General features: G+C 38.4%; 1 protein-coding gene across 5 annotated transcripts; it reads right to left on the bottom strand.

Annotated features, from left to right (window-relative positions):
• Positions 1-562: 562 nt before the first annotated feature.
• On the bottom strand, positions 563-7,011 carry LOC149819094 (NEDD8-conjugating enzyme Ubc12-like). 5 transcript variants are annotated; one of them, XM_089984417.1, is made up of 7 exons: positions 6,890-7,011; positions 6,566-6,677; positions 5,237-5,347; positions 3,439-3,547; positions 2,979-3,057; positions 2,760-2,876; positions 563-975 (listed from the first exon to the last, which is right to left on the bottom strand). In XM_089984417.1, exons 3-7 carry the CDS (start codon positions 5,340-5,342, stop codon positions 838-840), a joined length of 549 nt encoding a protein of 182 aa, XP_089840543.1. In that variant the 5' UTR covers positions 5,343-5,347; positions 6,566-6,677; positions 6,890-7,011; the 3' UTR covers positions 563-837. The 5 variants fall into 5 exon arrangements, with proteins under 5 accessions (XP_089840543.1, XP_089840545.1, XP_089840546.1 ...); XM_089984419.1 differs by having other exon boundaries at positions 3,448-3,547; XM_089984420.1 differs by lacking the exon at positions 3,439-3,547 and having other exon boundaries at positions 5,194-5,347.
• Positions 7,012-16,823: the final 9,812 nt, after the last annotated feature.

The following is a 16,823-nucleotide window of genomic DNA, read 5'->3' as shown; positions in this document are numbered from 1 at the left end:
CGGTTATATATTTTTGGCATTATATCAGTATTCGACATCATAGATTTAAAACACGCTTATATCAGCATTTGACATCGCCTTAAAATCAGGATATTTTCAAAGTATCGCCGATGTTTTGTTGTATAGTTGCAAAATGTTACAGTTACACTCCGAATCGGGCTCAGCTACAGCCAAGGCACATACATTGTCCGGGGCCCCCGGGCATGACTGTATCTTACATGCAGGCTGTTCCAATGGCATTCTTGTTCATAGTCCTACATCCCCTGCAGACAGCATCGCAAACATGGGGAAACCAAATTTATACCTGCAAAGAACATGACCGATCTGCATGCGGTTTCAAAGCGAGTTTGGACTGAACCAGTCCAATCTAAATGAGTCTACTTCCTGGTCCACTAGTAGCCCTTGTCTAATTTCTGAATCTCTTTGTGGGTGGAACTATTCCCATTCTAATATATTCTGTGGTACAGCCATTGCTGCTCGGCTTGCAAGTATTTCAGAAGGGCGATAACACAGCAAAAACAGAAAAATAAGGAATACAATAGAAGCTGAAGTAATGAATGGTAAACAACAGCAGTTTTATTTATTTATTTATTTTTGAAAAGCAAATAAACATCAGTTTTACATCAAGCAAGAGATAAACAAGCGTTGTATGATATGTCACAGATCAGTTCAAAATGCACAATTCACCAACAAATGCAGCATGAGCTTCCTATGCATCATCGAGGCGCGAGGTTCAGATCCAGTGGCTGTTGTACTAGAAGCACATGCAGAAAAAGGCCCCACGAGCTGGAAGCAAAGAGCAGTAATTACAGGGCAAGAGCACCAGCAGCAATCGGGCTATATGCACCTTGGGAAGAAGGTCTGGACAACATAACCTCCAGCCATCGCCCTCCTTACATTTGCTTCAAATAACTTAGGATTGTCTCTAAGAACACCAGCGGCATCATGGTTGAGGGGATCTTCATGGTTGGGTTGCTGCATTCACACAACATATGCCAGAATATTTCAGATCATGACTCAATTTTAAGAATATGAAAAGTAACAAGGTAACAGAACATTGTTCAGATGAGAAAGACATCCAAACGCAAATGAAATTGGAACTTCCCCCCAAAACGTAGAAGAAAGAGGAGCATTGGTTGCTTTAGAAACTGAAAAGAAATTATCAAATGGATCTCCAAAAAATAGGATAATCCAATATACGTCTATTCTTCATTTGTTAAACCAGAAATGAAATGTTGAACTTATTCTGGTGCAATGAAAGTCCTCCCAGGAACTCGATGCACACAAGTAATAAAGGTAAATATGGATCTATCAGATGCCAACCACATGTGGATGGGATGATGATGATGATGATATGGATCAGTAGTAAGTATGACAAAGAACAGGGAAAAATAGTTTGATCGGTACCGGGTGCAGGTTTTGCATATAACACTGTCACTCAAGTTTCCTGCACGCACAAACTCTACTAAAGAAATAGGATTGCATTTTGTGACAAGTAGACCAGTGTTTTACAACTGCAACTAACAAAATATTGTAAGTTATCAACAAAGATTCAAATCAGAACCAAAGGCCGATCACAGTTATCACATAAATGTAAAAAAGCTGAATGATCCAATCCTCACCATAATTGGTATGAAGTGGAATGATAGGACAATCATGTAGACGTATAAATTTAGTTACATGATTATGTCACGCAGACATACAGAACTTGAACTAAATACAACATATGAATGCAGATCAGAATGCTTGTCTCAGAATCTCTGACCAAGTACTAGATAATTATTTTTACTTCAAATTTCCAGTTCAATGAATAACAATCTCCCATCATTACTAAAATTTCTGGAGGCAAGAAGCATAGCCTACAACAGCAAATCCCACCCAAATGCACTTCAAGATTTATGGAGTAAACTATGTAAACCAAAGCACCTGCAGCGGTGAAGGGGATGCATGAGCATGGTAATGTGAAATAAGAAACTAAGTTCAACAATGTGGGCACGCTAGAAGCATAGTTGTGGTCAGGATATTGGAGTCTTTGGACTCTCAAGAAAGTGAGGTAACAATAATGGCAACTGGAACAACATTGTAATTTTTAATCATAGTGTAACATCAATGCCTCATGATAATGCACACGATACAATTACAGATATGGATGTTAAAGATTTTGAGATATCCAGAAGACAAACATACAAATGACATGCAGAAGATGGTGGGCTGTCTCTAAACAAAAAAAAAGAACCAAGAAGGTAACAGATCAAGAGATGTTCTCTCTGTGTGTGTGAAGCAATAAAAAGCTTAAACCTATTTAGGAAATAAAACAAATTGTTTGCTTGAGTTAACATAAATTGTGAACCTACAAGTCACTGCATGGGGCAAGACCAGGTTCAGTGAAAGGAAATGCTGTGGGTCTGCAACCCACATAGGGTTTGGTAACCCAACACTTCACTACCCAGCATCTCTTCAGCCGGGTTCATCATTATCAGTGAAAAAGAAACAGGAAAGGATTGAAACATGCAGCCATATACATGTAGTATTTGATATAGTGCTATACAGAAGACCTATAATATGCTTATGAAACCCATCTGCTTAAGTCCTACATACAGGAGTTGTATCAAAATGAAATGGCCACTAAATATAATAACAGAACTATATTATAAGAGGTAAGAGAGTAACTGTCAGAATCCCAACCAGAGGGTAACTATCGGAAGAAAACAAGAATAACTTCTCAAATTATGCCAAATGTTCAATGGGAGCAGAATTACCGTGAAAAGATGATTCAGGCCATAAATTAAAGTGTTTATATTAAGCACTGGTTTCCAATCTTCACGCAGTATGTTAAGACATACATTTCCCTCTAAGTCAATATTTGGATGGTAAACCTGAAAATATTTGTACAATGGTGATATTAAAAACTAGTAGCATACTTGATACAATAAACTACAAGAATAGAAGCTTTTTACTCATTAGTACAGGAAACGCACCTTAGTTTTACATTTGACCTTTGGTGCCTCATGTGGATATATAGCAGAAACATGGAAAGTGAACAAAAATATCCCACCTCTGGCACAAAATAAGAACATAAATTTATTCCATGCATAGATTGAGGTGATAGAATTGTGACATAAGGATTACAAAGAAATATGTTTCATTAGTAAATTATATGGAAGAAACGGAGTACAAAAAATGTTACAACTGTTCACTATTATTTTAAACATAGATAAATAGTGTGTTTTCAATGAAGAGGTCTTGCAGAAAATAGTAAAGACATTTCAAAGTCATCTATCATACAAGAATGAGGACATGGAGTCCCACACACAAATGATGGAGAACATCAGATAGAGCATCACACTTTTCCAGCAAGAAAAACAGAAAAGAGACACTAAATTCATGCCTACTAGGAAAAGCATTAACATTATTGATGCAATCAAGAGGGCATCTTACTGATAATACCCCTCATCAGGCCGAATGCTGATCTCAAAGTTCATCAGGTCATCCTTCCCATTGGGAAATGATATGCTGGTGGTTTTGGGCAGGTTGAGCTCACTGATATCTGGAAAATGCATGCTGAAGCAATTAGAGATCTTCATTCAAAAGAGAGAATCACAAACATTTAAAAAATCTTTAGTATTTGTAAAACATTGAACAGTGACAAAAATGTCAATTTTATAACTCGGACATAGCTGATAGGAAGCCAATGAACATCCTTTAAAAGCTCTTGAAGATGTGATAGTAGAGACAATTTTGATGTGGTTAAAGCCCCCAAAATCACTAACAACATCCAACATCATATTCAGGGCATAGTGACAAAAGTTAAAACGGCAAAATATCGGCAGTCAAAAACTCGGGAGATTTTGAAATTTTTCATAAATCTCGCATTTTTTTGGGCAAAATCTCGACAATAAAAAATAAATTAAAAATATAAAAAATATTTTTTATAAGAAAATATAAATAAAATACATTTAAAATAAAAAAAACTCGGGAGTTTTCCCAATAAATATCTGTTAAAAATGTAAATCTTGCAATATTTGTCATGCTTTGAAAATCTCATGAGAAATTGCCATTTTAAACTTTCAAGCAATTTATCGCAAGATTATTGCGATATTTTTATAAATCTCGCGATATTTGTCACAGAGATTGAGGGAACAGCTCACGCAAAAAGATAGCGCGAGACCCCCAAAGAGCCCCATCAGAACCAACATCAGGTAATATTACTTTTAGTTTCAATCATATCCAGAAAGGAGCAACTTGCCACTACCAAGGTCCAGGCAATACAGCCTCTACATTTAGAGTTTAAAACATCTCTAGAACCAGCCATCACTTGGCTGTAGCTAGCAATTTAATGTTTGCAGTAACCGAACTAAAGATTTATCTCATCTTATTCAGTACTCAAATCCTCCTTTTTTAAGCAACTTCATCTTGCCCTTGAAAATCACAGAACAATTCATGGTTTTGAAACTACTAAATGGGAGCATGCTCTCACAAAGTATATGCCTACAACAAATGGAAAAGCACTCTGTAGTACGTATAGTGTTGGATACATAAGTCTCTAATAAGCTCAAAATGCAAGATTGTGCTTGTTTCAAGGTAAGCAGTATACATTAAATTTTATATGAACTTACAAGTGCATCAGCAGATGTCCTATACATGAATGGTTGTCCAAATAGACAAGAAAAAGGAAACTATTACAATAAAAGAGACAAAGAAACGATGTTCAATAATAAAATATTGGAATATAGGAACACTGACCTCATAACTGATAGATATTTTCTTTCAAGTTCAGCACTTTACACACACATGCACCCACCAACACTAACTTTATTCTTCAAAAAGACATTTTAAGATGCAATATATTCAAAATAAACCATCAATTTTAGTGGCCATGTGTGAAATATTGTAATTAAAGGTAAAAACAGAAGTTGTTTGTCTGAAGAACAATTATCATTAAATCTACTTCCTACAAGATGACTCCTATTTGAGTTCTAAGGCAATTACAGAAAAATATGAACTTAAACAGGGTCGTCACCAAGAAGATTCATTTATAACCTCACACAGTGCACACTAGGTTTTTTACAATAAAAAAATAAGAAAAGAATGCAACTGTTCTTGAAATTAGATTCCACAAGGTCTGAAAATATCGTGCCAATATCCAGCAATGTAACAAAATTATCAGTGCCCAACCAAAACAGCTAGCCAAACCTGGAATGCATGCACAAGAAGCATAATTCAGATAAACATGAACCTCTATGAAGCCGTAACTCCCCAGCAGTTTGCTTCTTAATCAACCTTCCATTAGCATTCTCAGCAGCTTCTCTCTGCTTCTCCTTTACTTTGAAAAGCTTAATCATCTTATCTACATATTCAGTTCCCCACAAAAGTAAAAGAGTAGAAAGAGATTAGCAAGCCCATCATGAAGGTGCGGGAGGCTAGTACCAGAGGCACATGAACTCATCAACAATAAGGGGAGGCTAGATTGTCATAAGTTTTAAAATACAAAAACCATAGAACAAAAGGCATGTCATACAACTGATACTGAGAATATTACAAACATAGAAGAGACGTAAAACGATGGTTTAATTTGATTGGAAATGCAAAAATGTGGTAAGCTTCTAGAAATATTCATGAAGTAAAATGATGGTCAATAAATATGATGTCCTTCTCTTTATTACTCACTAGGCGAGATTAGGATATCCGACAGGATATGAACCCGAGAACTCTTGACCAAGGTGGTAGCCACTCTACTGGTACATACAAGTCATGATACACGTAAGGCGTTAATTGAATCATTTTTTTGACTAAATGAATCAAGTTGATTAACCAAGTTGATCAAATCCATCAATTGAACAAAAATAAAGATGTCCAAACATCAGGGACATCTTTATTTTTGTCTGCAGCTTCTTGTTTCACTGCTTCCTTTCCAAGTAAAATTTTGACTTTTTAATTAGAAAAGGATTTCCCCCAGTCATCCAGACTGTCCTGCAACGAAGTTCTTAATTCGCCAGCCATGATTAAAAGAGATTGCATGAAGATGTATGAGGTTTAGATGGAAATTATGTTTCAAATGGTGTCAATGGACTCAGAATCAAGAGAGATATGACCTTAAACTCCGGTACCTTTGTCATATCTGTATATTCTATAAAAAGGATGAAATAATAACATTGAAATTTCTTTGAATGGAATGTCACCACAATTAGGGTTCAAAGAAATTAGTGAATCATCTTTAGCAGAAAAATAAAGAAAGGTAAACAAGTAAAAATCACTAGACAATCACAAAATTTAAGCACAAAAAATCCATTCGCCTGCAGAAATTGGAAACGAAAAATCTCCTCGTCCCCAATCAATTCTGAACACAAAATGATCCACCCAACCACCCATATAAAGATCTTTTAATTCCCAGATATCATATCATGGATACGTCACAAAAGAAATCTTCAAACCAAATTAAATCGGAAACAGAGCTTTCCTAGACCACAACAGGCCCAAAACATCCACATAGTTACATATATCCCACTCTAGAAAGCAAGAAATAGAAATCAAGGACTCCGAATGTCGACGAATCGCGATGGCTTACGTTCGTTAACCACAATCACAGTGACTCTTCTTCTCCGTATTCTTCTTCTTGTTCGGGGTAGATACTCTCTCTTTACACAAACAAAAAAACCTTTTTCTCTGTATCGATTAAACTGAAAATTCAAAAAAGAAAAAATAGAATCAAAAGATAAGAAAATTAATAAAGGAAAAACGAAAAAGAAAATAAGAAACCAAAGGAGAGAATAAGAAGTAGAAAACAAAGAAAATTCCCTAAATATGTAATAAAAAAGCAAATAAGAAGAAGAAGAAGACGAAGAAAAAGGAAGATCAGAATTAAGAAGATGGAAGAGAAGAAGAAACTTACAGTCGTTTTCACGATGACAATCGGCCGGAATTTTTTTCCGGTTAGGTTTAGCGTTGACGTTCTCTCTCTCTCTCTCTCTCTCTATATATATATATATAAATCCCCTGCAGACCATGGGTTTATTTGCCATTTTACCCCTGCTGTTGATGACGATGACCAAAATAGACTTCCATCTGGATCTGAATCTAATTCCAATGGACACTGATCCGATCAAGATGGACTCTGGGTTTTCCAAAGGGGATGTTTGCTTGGTATGGAAATGGTGCCCTTTCCGTGGAAAACAAAAACTTTTTGCATGTGTGCCACTTATGCGTGGTTTAGCCTGACAAGCTAGGAAACCTTTTCCTTAGGAAAGGGCTCCCATCACCGGCTACTTTCCTCAATGCACCTCCATTTACCCTGGGAACAAAGTCTGATCGAGGGTAGTCAAAATTTGTAACACAGTGGCATTCTCCACGAAGCTAGGGAGGCAAACGTTTTGGATCAAGAGGGATCCGGTCCGATCCAGAACAGCTAAAAATTGTAAAACCCCATCATGGATCCAACCCATTTGCATCTCTTCACACAGCTTCTGCTTGAACACTATTACAGTTATCGAAGGGAACGTGTCAGACTCGAGTCGGATCATGTTGTCTAATGTAAGGTGGGCAACAGGCTATATATATATATATATATATATATATATATATATATATATATATATATATATATATATATATATAAACTCTCTCTCTCTCTCTCTCTCTCTCTGGCACTCACTAGTTATGGGAATTGTTAAAAGCCACTCAGCTTTCACGAGTAGGTGTGTCGACGGATCGGGTGTGAGATCCTATAAGGTCAGGGTTTGGTTACAAAGAAGAGGGTCTGATTTACTATCTTGGTCGAACCCATGAAGTCCAATTATTAAATGGGTCATGTATGGTTTACTAAATTTTATACCAAATTCGGGTCAGACCTGAGTTCTGATTAAGATCTGCAATTTTTCAATGTAAAAAACTTTAAAAATTTTATTTTACCGGGTATGGACCATGTATGATTTATGTAATTCTTATCACATCTAGGTATGGTTTTTCTTATAAAAAAACTACCTAGACCCGAATTCGGATCTGATACCTGTATCAATTAGTCGGATCTGAGGTCGAACTCGCCCATTTTAGCAGGTGTCTGACCCGTTGACACAAATCACAAGGCCTATAGTAAACTAGGGTTTGGAAACAAGACGAGCCCCTCAGGGTTCAGCAGCTTCTAAAGAGCTTGTAAAACTTGTAAAATGGAGACTTAGCAGTAGCAAGCTAAATATGAATTACAGGTGTTGAACTTGGCTCGGCTCATATAAGCTGATGAAGCAGGTAGTTAGATAGATTTTTTGTCATATAATATAGTGTATAATAAATAGTTGAGGTGTTTGGCTTGCAGGCAATAGGCTTATAATTAAAATCTAATTACTTCCAACTTCTTAACAATGTATTTTTTCTATAAAAAGGCCAATTTGAGCTCTCCTCAATAGGTCTATGGTTCAAATCCTGTTACATTCAACTCGTTTACCTTGGGTTTATCATGAGCTTGAGCGCACCAAAAACAACCCAAGCTTGAACACACTTATGTTCAAATCATTTTCCAGCCCCAGACTTAACTAGGGTTTCCTGTTTTCTGATTGAATTCATCAGCATCAAACCTGGGGTCTGCATTTCCTCACCAGGCAGCACACCCAGCATCGACCCTGCAGCAAAAGATATGTACTCATGGGTTTCGAACTCATAATGTCCTTTCAACTTGGTGACATTCACCAGTCATTCTTACCAAAATGAGCAAAGCTCTTGTGGGGTGCACTCAACTAGGGTTAGAAGAACGAGGTAAGGACATTGCATTTACTCTCTCTCTCTCTCTAGGGATGTCAACGGGTCGGATTTGGGTTGAATTCGGATGGAAAAAGATAAAACAGAATCGGATCCGACCTATTCTAATTTGGATTCGGAGTATGATGGAAAAGTTAGAACCAAATCCAGATCCGACTAGCTTAAAACCCGATATTTACACTTAATCAGGTTCAGGTTTTAGTCGGATTTGGGTCGAGTTTCAATGAAAAACTCAATAAGGAACCCAAATCTGATTTCTAATCGGATTCGGATTTGGCTACCGAATCTGACTAATCAGATTCGGATTCGGATCCGGATCGGATGTCGGGTTACATCTGACACATTGACATCTCTCTCTCTCTCTCTTTGATAATAACAGAATTTAAAACACTAGGCCACTTCTTCAAGCCATGTACTTTAGCTAACTGTTCTATATAACAGCTTGTAACAAGCATACATGAACCAAATCTAGTCAAAAAGATCTTTTTCATGTTTAACTTGGTAGTTGATGTTCCAAAAAAAATTTCCTTTTTTAATTTTTTATCCCTGATTCAGCCTGAATCTACCCTTTTTTATTTTTTTACAATTTTTAATAACATTTTTAAATTTTAAAAAGATAAAATTGACTGATTCAGCTCGAATGTAATACAAGTATGAAACGGCTGATTCTCTAAATCAATTTGAAAATCGATTCAGGTCCAAAACCGATATTGACAACATTGGTTGGTAACCATAACAATTGATCACTTGACCACCTACTTTAACCAACTGTTTATATAATGTTTTGTAATGAGCCTACACAAGCTGGGTCGAGCCAAGCACCTATACGAATGGTTCTTGCTCAAGATCGATAGGACTTATTTCACGAGTTCAAAACAGGCCCAAAAACAGAACTGTTACACTTCTGTAAATATGATCTTAACCGTTCAGATGCATTCTGTTGGACGGCTATGATAGGATACAAACCTTCCTTTTGCGTCGTTGAAATAAGGCAAGTGCCCTCTGACTAGTGAGCTATGTGCTTTGTAAGCATACTTTTGATGATGTCTTGATATTTTAAAAGGGATTTTTATATGCTAGTGTCGCTATTACCTACAATTGATTCTTTATTTTATTTTATTTGTATTTTTATTTGTATTTTTATTTTTATTTTTTGTTGTTTTTCATGAAAATGACGTTACTGATGATCTACATGTTTAGCTTAGTGGGAAAACGGGTTGGCGGGTTGACCCACCCACCTAACCCGTTTATTAAACGGGTCACCCAGGTTGGCATACCCCCAACCTGAACCCGACCCGTTTAATAAATGGGTTAGGCGGGTCGACCCGTTTATTAAATGGGTTGGCTTAAGCCCAACCCGAACCCGCCTAAGAGGCGGGTTGGCGGGTCGGGTCGGGTCAGGTTTTGCCACTCCTACTTTAATGAAGGCCTGACGTTGTAAAGTTTGAAACGTAACATGAGAATCCAACATGAAAATCTCTAAAGTTGTCTGGGTACACGGGTGTGTCCGAGGTGGGCCACATAATGCAGGTTGGTTGTGGGGCCTCACCTGAAGTTTTCCCCTTGTTTCGGCGAGGGTTCCTCAACGTAAAAAAAAAAATATATATATATATATATATATATATATATATATATATATATATATATATATATATATATATATATATATATTGAAAACAGCTCGCCATGTTTTCCTTTTTTTGAAAGGCAAGCTGGGGTTATACCCTACGAGTTATACAACTATATCACTGGGTTTTGAACCTGCAACGTCTCAACACAGCATGACGTGTACTGGCAGCTCCTACCAGACAAATGGAGCCCCCCCCCCGTTGGTTAACCATATTCCTTTTTCACTTGCAAGGACCTTCACATTAGAAACGGCTGCTCTTAAGTCCCAACCACACCCACCTAGGGGTGGGCATTGGGCCAGCCCAGTCCAGTCTGGCCCATTAATGGATCGGGCCAGCCCGGTGAACGGCCTGACCCATTTACTATCGGGTCGGGTTTTGGCCCGGTTCTTAACGGGCTCAGGTTTGAAGAGAGGCCCATGACCCGGCTCATTGGCCCAACGGGTCATTGTGAAGCGGGCCAGGTTCGGGCTGCCCCGGGTAGGCCCAAATAAGATTATTCCTACACAAAACAATCCTAATCAACTGTGTGTAATTATTGTGATTTGGTGCAATCAATTAGGTAATTAACAAGTTCTCATGTACCCAATTAAGTTACTATATGATTTCTAGTTTCTATAAAAAAATAAATTTAGCTCTTTTTTTTTATTTTTTATAACTCAAGCCCATCGGGCCAGGCCAGGTTTCAGCCCGGTTCCCAACAGGCCCAGGCCCAAAATCCTGGCCCATAGCAGGCCGGGTTACCCTGATGCCGTTCATCCATGTGATAAACGGCATCCCAAACAAAATAGTCATTTAATTAGAAAATACATTTGAATTGTTCATACAAAAGTGCAAAAGATAAATTTTTTAAAATAAAAAATGTCATTTAGTGTATAAAAATAGGGAACATTTTGAAATATCATGTTAATATAGCAAAATTTTAAATATATGGCTTGGCGATGTTTTTTAATTCTGAATTGTTGCGCTGTAGGGAAACTCTACCACAAAATTTACATTTGATTTCAAAATCACATGAAGGCATGAACAAAAGTTCAGAGTTCATACATACTATTATTATGGTGGCTTGCACATGCACATGCACACAGACACCCCCATCTTCAAATTTATCAAAAGAAACCTTTTCAGGTAAGCAAAGGGGCCCAAGCGGGTTGGCGTAGTGGGGTGGGGCCTTGGCTGCTAGACGATCAGTCAAGGTTCGATTTTCATGAGTGTGTCACCAAATGCATAGCATAGGCCCCGGAAGTAGGGGTCCTAGCCTCGGTTTTATGCAGCCGGCACGACAACCGTAGGTAGCTTAGCCAGCGCGATCAGGTCTTCGTGCGGGGTGCAGTTTCTTCAGGTTATAAATTCAAAGAAAAAATTTAGCAGAGGAGGCACACAGCCAAGACAATTTAGATGGCATCCCTTGGTATGTTGCTTTATGGTGCTTAACTTGTTGCAAAGTTAGGGAACGCTTGTTTGGGCCCAGATGAGAATTAGTCTCTCACGATTGTTTGAGAACGACCCTCATTTGCCCCATTTCTAAATCGCAAGTAAGCATGAGAAAATGGATAATCAATTGTGGAGTCATTTTACTCACTTTTCATGTGATTCCAAATCATGTTATCAACCCTGGGATTTTGAATCACATGAGATGCAAACAAAATGTCATGGTGGTGGAACAAGTATGATGTGGTCTTTTCAGGTTTACTTGGGGATTTATATTTGCTACAAACGCTTGTACATACAATAGAGTTGGAATCTTATCATGTGAGTAGTTTTCACTAAATCTAATGTCATGGATGTGTTCAGCATGCTGGATTTAGTATGGATCGACCATTGGGTCATATTTTTTTTTATCAAAAAACATATTTTTATGAGTTGAGAAAAATCTATGCATTTATAACTGTTGATTTTTGAATCGCTGAAAAAACCTAATATACTGGTCAGATTTCAGCGATTCATCACAAAATCCAAACCTCCATCCCCACTTCCATCCCCCCACGTGTTTGGATTTTAACATCATCCCCGTTTCATGTCCTCCATCCCCGATCCAAACGGGGCAAGGCGGGGTGGGGGTTTGTTTCCCCTCGGTCCATTGACATCTCTAAAGAAGGATTAGGGATGGGATGAGGATGGGGACAGGGTGGGGTGGAGAAAGTGTAAGTCCATCCCCGCACGGGTTTTGATATTAACCTCTATCCCCATTTCATGTCCTCCATCCTCAATCCAAACGGGGCAAGGTGGGGTGGCCCTCCATTTCCGTCTGGTCCACTGCGATGCCTACATGTACCATAGGCATTTTAGAGAGTGAAAACAATGGGATTGGAATCCCAAACCTGTTTTTTTTATAGGTATGCACTCTAACCACATGTATCATTTGTTCTTAGTAACATCTCTACAATAAAACCAATGAGGGCTCCACTTGTCTGTAGGGGTGGCAAAATCTGACACGACCCGCCAACCTGCTTCTTAGCCAGGTTCGGGTTTGGCTTAAATGGGTTTGTGTCGTAAACGGGTCGGGTTCGTGTTAGGGGTATGTCAACCCACCAACCCGACTGACCCGTTTAATAAACGGGTTAGGTGGGTGGGTCAACCCGTTTACCCAACCCGACCCACCCGCCAACCCGTTTACTCGAACCCGACCCGTCAACCCGTTTACCTGAACCCGACTCGCTAACCCGCCAACCCGTTTACCCAACCTGACCAGTTTATTAAACAAGTTAACTGTGTCGTGTCGGGTTACCCGTTTAATAAATGGGTCAGGTTCATGTTTGCCACAGCCGACCCGTTTAATAAACGGGTCGGGTTCGTGTTGAGGTATGTTGACCCGCCAACCCGATTGCCACCCCTACTTGTCTGGCAGTTAGTGCACATCTCAAAACTCAATGGTACATTTGTAAAAGTTGTGAGGGTCTGACTACCCCTTTCATGATTTAAGTGCGCCAGGACTCCTGGAGCAAAGATCTTTTAGGTTCTCAATTTTTTGCCGATGGAAAGAAATGGAGATTCATTTGGGGGTGTTGGATCCTAAGTGTTTGGTGGTTCATTTCGAAAGAACGCAGTTCCTAAATTTTTGCTAGTAGGGGTGCCGGCCCGGTCAACATCCTGGCCCGTTTACTAATGGGCTGAGTTTTGGCCTAGATCTTAACAGGCTTGGGTTTGAAGATATGCCCATGGCCTGCCCATTGGCCTAACGGGCCAATGTGAAGCAGGCCGTGTCCGACCAGGCCCAGCCTGACCCAATCTTAAAATGCATAAATGCTTGACTGAAATTATGAGTTAATGAGAGAATAACAAGTTCTCATGCAACTAATTAGGTAAATAATAAATAACAAGTTCCTATGCAACTAATTAGGTAAATAATAATAGTTATCCAAGTTACTATCTCATAGTTAATTTTTAAAAAATTTATATTATTAAAAACTTAATAAATAACTCAGACCCATTGGGCCGGCCCGATAGACCACAAGTCGGCCCAAGCTTAGCCCACGTATATAACAGGCCGGGTTTCAACCCGGTACCTAATGGGCTCGGGCCTAAAATCATGGGCCAAACCCGGCCCACGGCCGGCTGGGCCGGTTGCCCACCCCTATTTGCCAGCGAAGACCAATAACCCCAGCAAGTATGCAACAGGATCCTCTCCGAGATCTTCATCTCAAGGCATCAAATGCCACTACATTACATTCTCTTTACCCCCAACTGATAGATTGTGGCTTTTAGTGGCAGTTGTTACATGCCTCTATAGATTAACAGTGGCATTACCAACCTATTATGGCAATCCTGCCGTCAATTGCCGCTATTGTTCTGTGACTATATGCCAAAATTGTTGTAGTGAGCAGATCAGACGATGTGCCAAATCGCACACGGCATTTTGTTTTTTGGGATTGTGGCCGTCCCATTCAGGTGATCAATGGTCAAATCAGTTTCACTCATCCCCTATATCATCTCTATCTCCATACCCTTCTTGGAATTTCAATGATGTGAATGATGCTAGTTGTTGTGATCAAATCTGATGTGATGTACGTCATTCATTTAGTGAATTATGACATTTAAAACACCAAAATCTGAATTGTGTGCAGGATTTCAAAAAATCAAGGGTTGACAAAACATAAAAGTTTGTGATTTAAAAAATTATCCGGAACCAAGATTTGTGATTTTGCTAGCATGTGAAGCTCTTTGCCTATTCACATGATCCGAAACCAAAGGGAGAGCTGCAAGAAGTTTAATCTCTCGTTGTATGTTGTAATATAAAGTTATAAACACTACCAAAGGGAAATTAATGTGATATTTTATTTCTTTTATACATGATGAACCAATAAGGCCCAGAATTGCACCCCAAGTAAGCGGTTCCAATGAGCTATCTGTTTGGATCATTCGGATCCTTACCTTAGTTACACCAGGGCTTTGTTTGTATATTTCAAACCAAATACCTGGATCACATTCAAAAAACACTTATAGAGAAACCACCCCAGGATCATAGACCTAGTCGCTCTGGCTTTGCCTGCTGTACTTATGATTACTGTCCTGATGGCGCAAAACTCCGAGGGCTTACCTCTCACCGTCCGGGGAGTCCAAAAACCATTTTTATGCAAACCCAAGTTGGATGTTTACCTTTTGGGACTTGGTCTATATCTCATAGATCCAGACTCTTATCTAACCTTGAGGATCCCTTGGTTAATCTAGGTCCAGAGTGTAGTGGGTATGAACAAGGGTCCAGTATCAGGAAAACGTCCGTCTTCTTCTAAATTTATATGCAATCTCCAACTCACATGGGATACTGAGACAGGAAGTTGGACCTTACTAATCCAATGTGGTAAACAAATTGGTTGGGTCTAGGTGTGATCAGATTAAATTAGAAGCTGCATTGCGGAATTCACTCCTCTCCATGTGATCCCTCCTTGGAGGGAAACAGGTTGGACCCATTGCAATACCCTTGATCCACTCCTCTCCATGTGATCCCCCCCCTTGGAGGGAAACAGGACTCCTCTAAATAACACCCATTTTTGTCAGAAACCAAGTTTATGTATTGGGCTGTTGGATGGACAGTAACAATGTTGAATTGAGAGGAAGTGTTGGTTGGATTGACCAGTTTTAACATCAAAAACTTGAATTTCAGTTTCAAGTTTGACTTCCAAATTTAATTAGAAATTTGAACTTGGACTTGAAATTCAATCGATATTTTGAAATAAAAATTTGAAATTAAATTTTAATTTCAAATTTTAAATGAAACCGTAATTTTCAATTTTCAATTCAAACTTAAATTTGAATTTTTTGTTCATTATTCTATTTTCAATTTTGAATTACATCTTGAACTTTTGAATCTTAATTTAGTGCAAGTTTTAATTCAAATTTCAAAGTTGTATTTCAATTTAGATTTGAATTTGAGTTTTTATTACAAATTCATATTTAAATTTGAAAATTGATTTTCTGACATGAAGTTTAAATTTGAATTTCAACTTTAATTAAAATTCAAAATTTGAGTTTATTTTCTCATTAAAATCAAATTTGAATTTTAGTTTTAATTCACATAAAACTTGAATTTCAATAATAAGTTTGTGTTCAAAATCGAATTGGAATCTGAGGACCTCAAACTCTACTTATCCAATCACCCTAAAAGAGCAGGTTCAACAAAGTCTAATGATGTTTGTGAAATGGGGCAATACTTGAATCTGGTAAAGAGGTCTTGCATGCTTAGACAGAGTTTGAACCTGAACCAGGTCTTGCTAAATCTAGCTAGATTTGATTTGGTAACTTTGGTTTAGTTAACTTAAACCATATCTGAACCATTTGCATCATTATTAGAATAGGTCAACAAAAATGGATAAAACTCACCATTATTTGAATGTGCTAGTGAATAGCATCAGTACGGTGCATCACCATAATGTTTGATGTCCAAAATAACATACAAATAATACAAAAGACAAAAAAATGGAGAGTTCCATACTAATAATGAAATTGAAAATGCATTGTCAACGAGGAGAAGAGTTTTTAAGAAAGGCCATAACTGAAAGGAATGGGGGAAGATAAATGTGGTTGATTGCTTAGATGATTGAAGAGTCAGAAGCAGAACATGGTGCTCCCACATATCTAAAGTGGTTCTGCCAAGGAGAGAGAGAGAGAGAAGGAATAATCCTGTCATCATTGAGAAGCCAGAGGAATTCTTTTGATGCCAAAGTTTCCCGCCCAAACAGGGAATCTCCGGGTATGGCCACCGACACCCAAGCCCTTACAGAGCCCCAGCAGTAAAAAGCACCTGCATAGACAGTGGGAGTTGAACCTGGGACAAAGGGGTTAGCACCTTCTCCCTAAGCCAGCTACCAGGTGTAGAAGCCAGAGTATTTGGTTAATTGTGAATTAGAAAGGAGTCTTTTATTTTATTTTTTAAAGGCCAAATTAATGATATGCAGCAGGCCGGATAACAAACTTCTGAAGCGTGAAAAATCTGCAAGTGCAAGATGTGGAACA

Source organism: Nuphar pumila, chromosome 13 (genome assembly GCF_984573655.1).
Source record: "Nuphar pumila chromosome 13, dmNupPumi1.hap1.1, whole genome shotgun sequence".
Classification (NCBI taxonomy): domain Eukaryota; kingdom Viridiplantae; phylum Streptophyta; class Magnoliopsida; order Nymphaeales; family Nymphaeaceae; genus Nuphar; species Nuphar pumila.
Note: the sequence above shows the minus strand (reverse complement) of the source record. Positions and strands in the feature narration are given on the sequence as shown.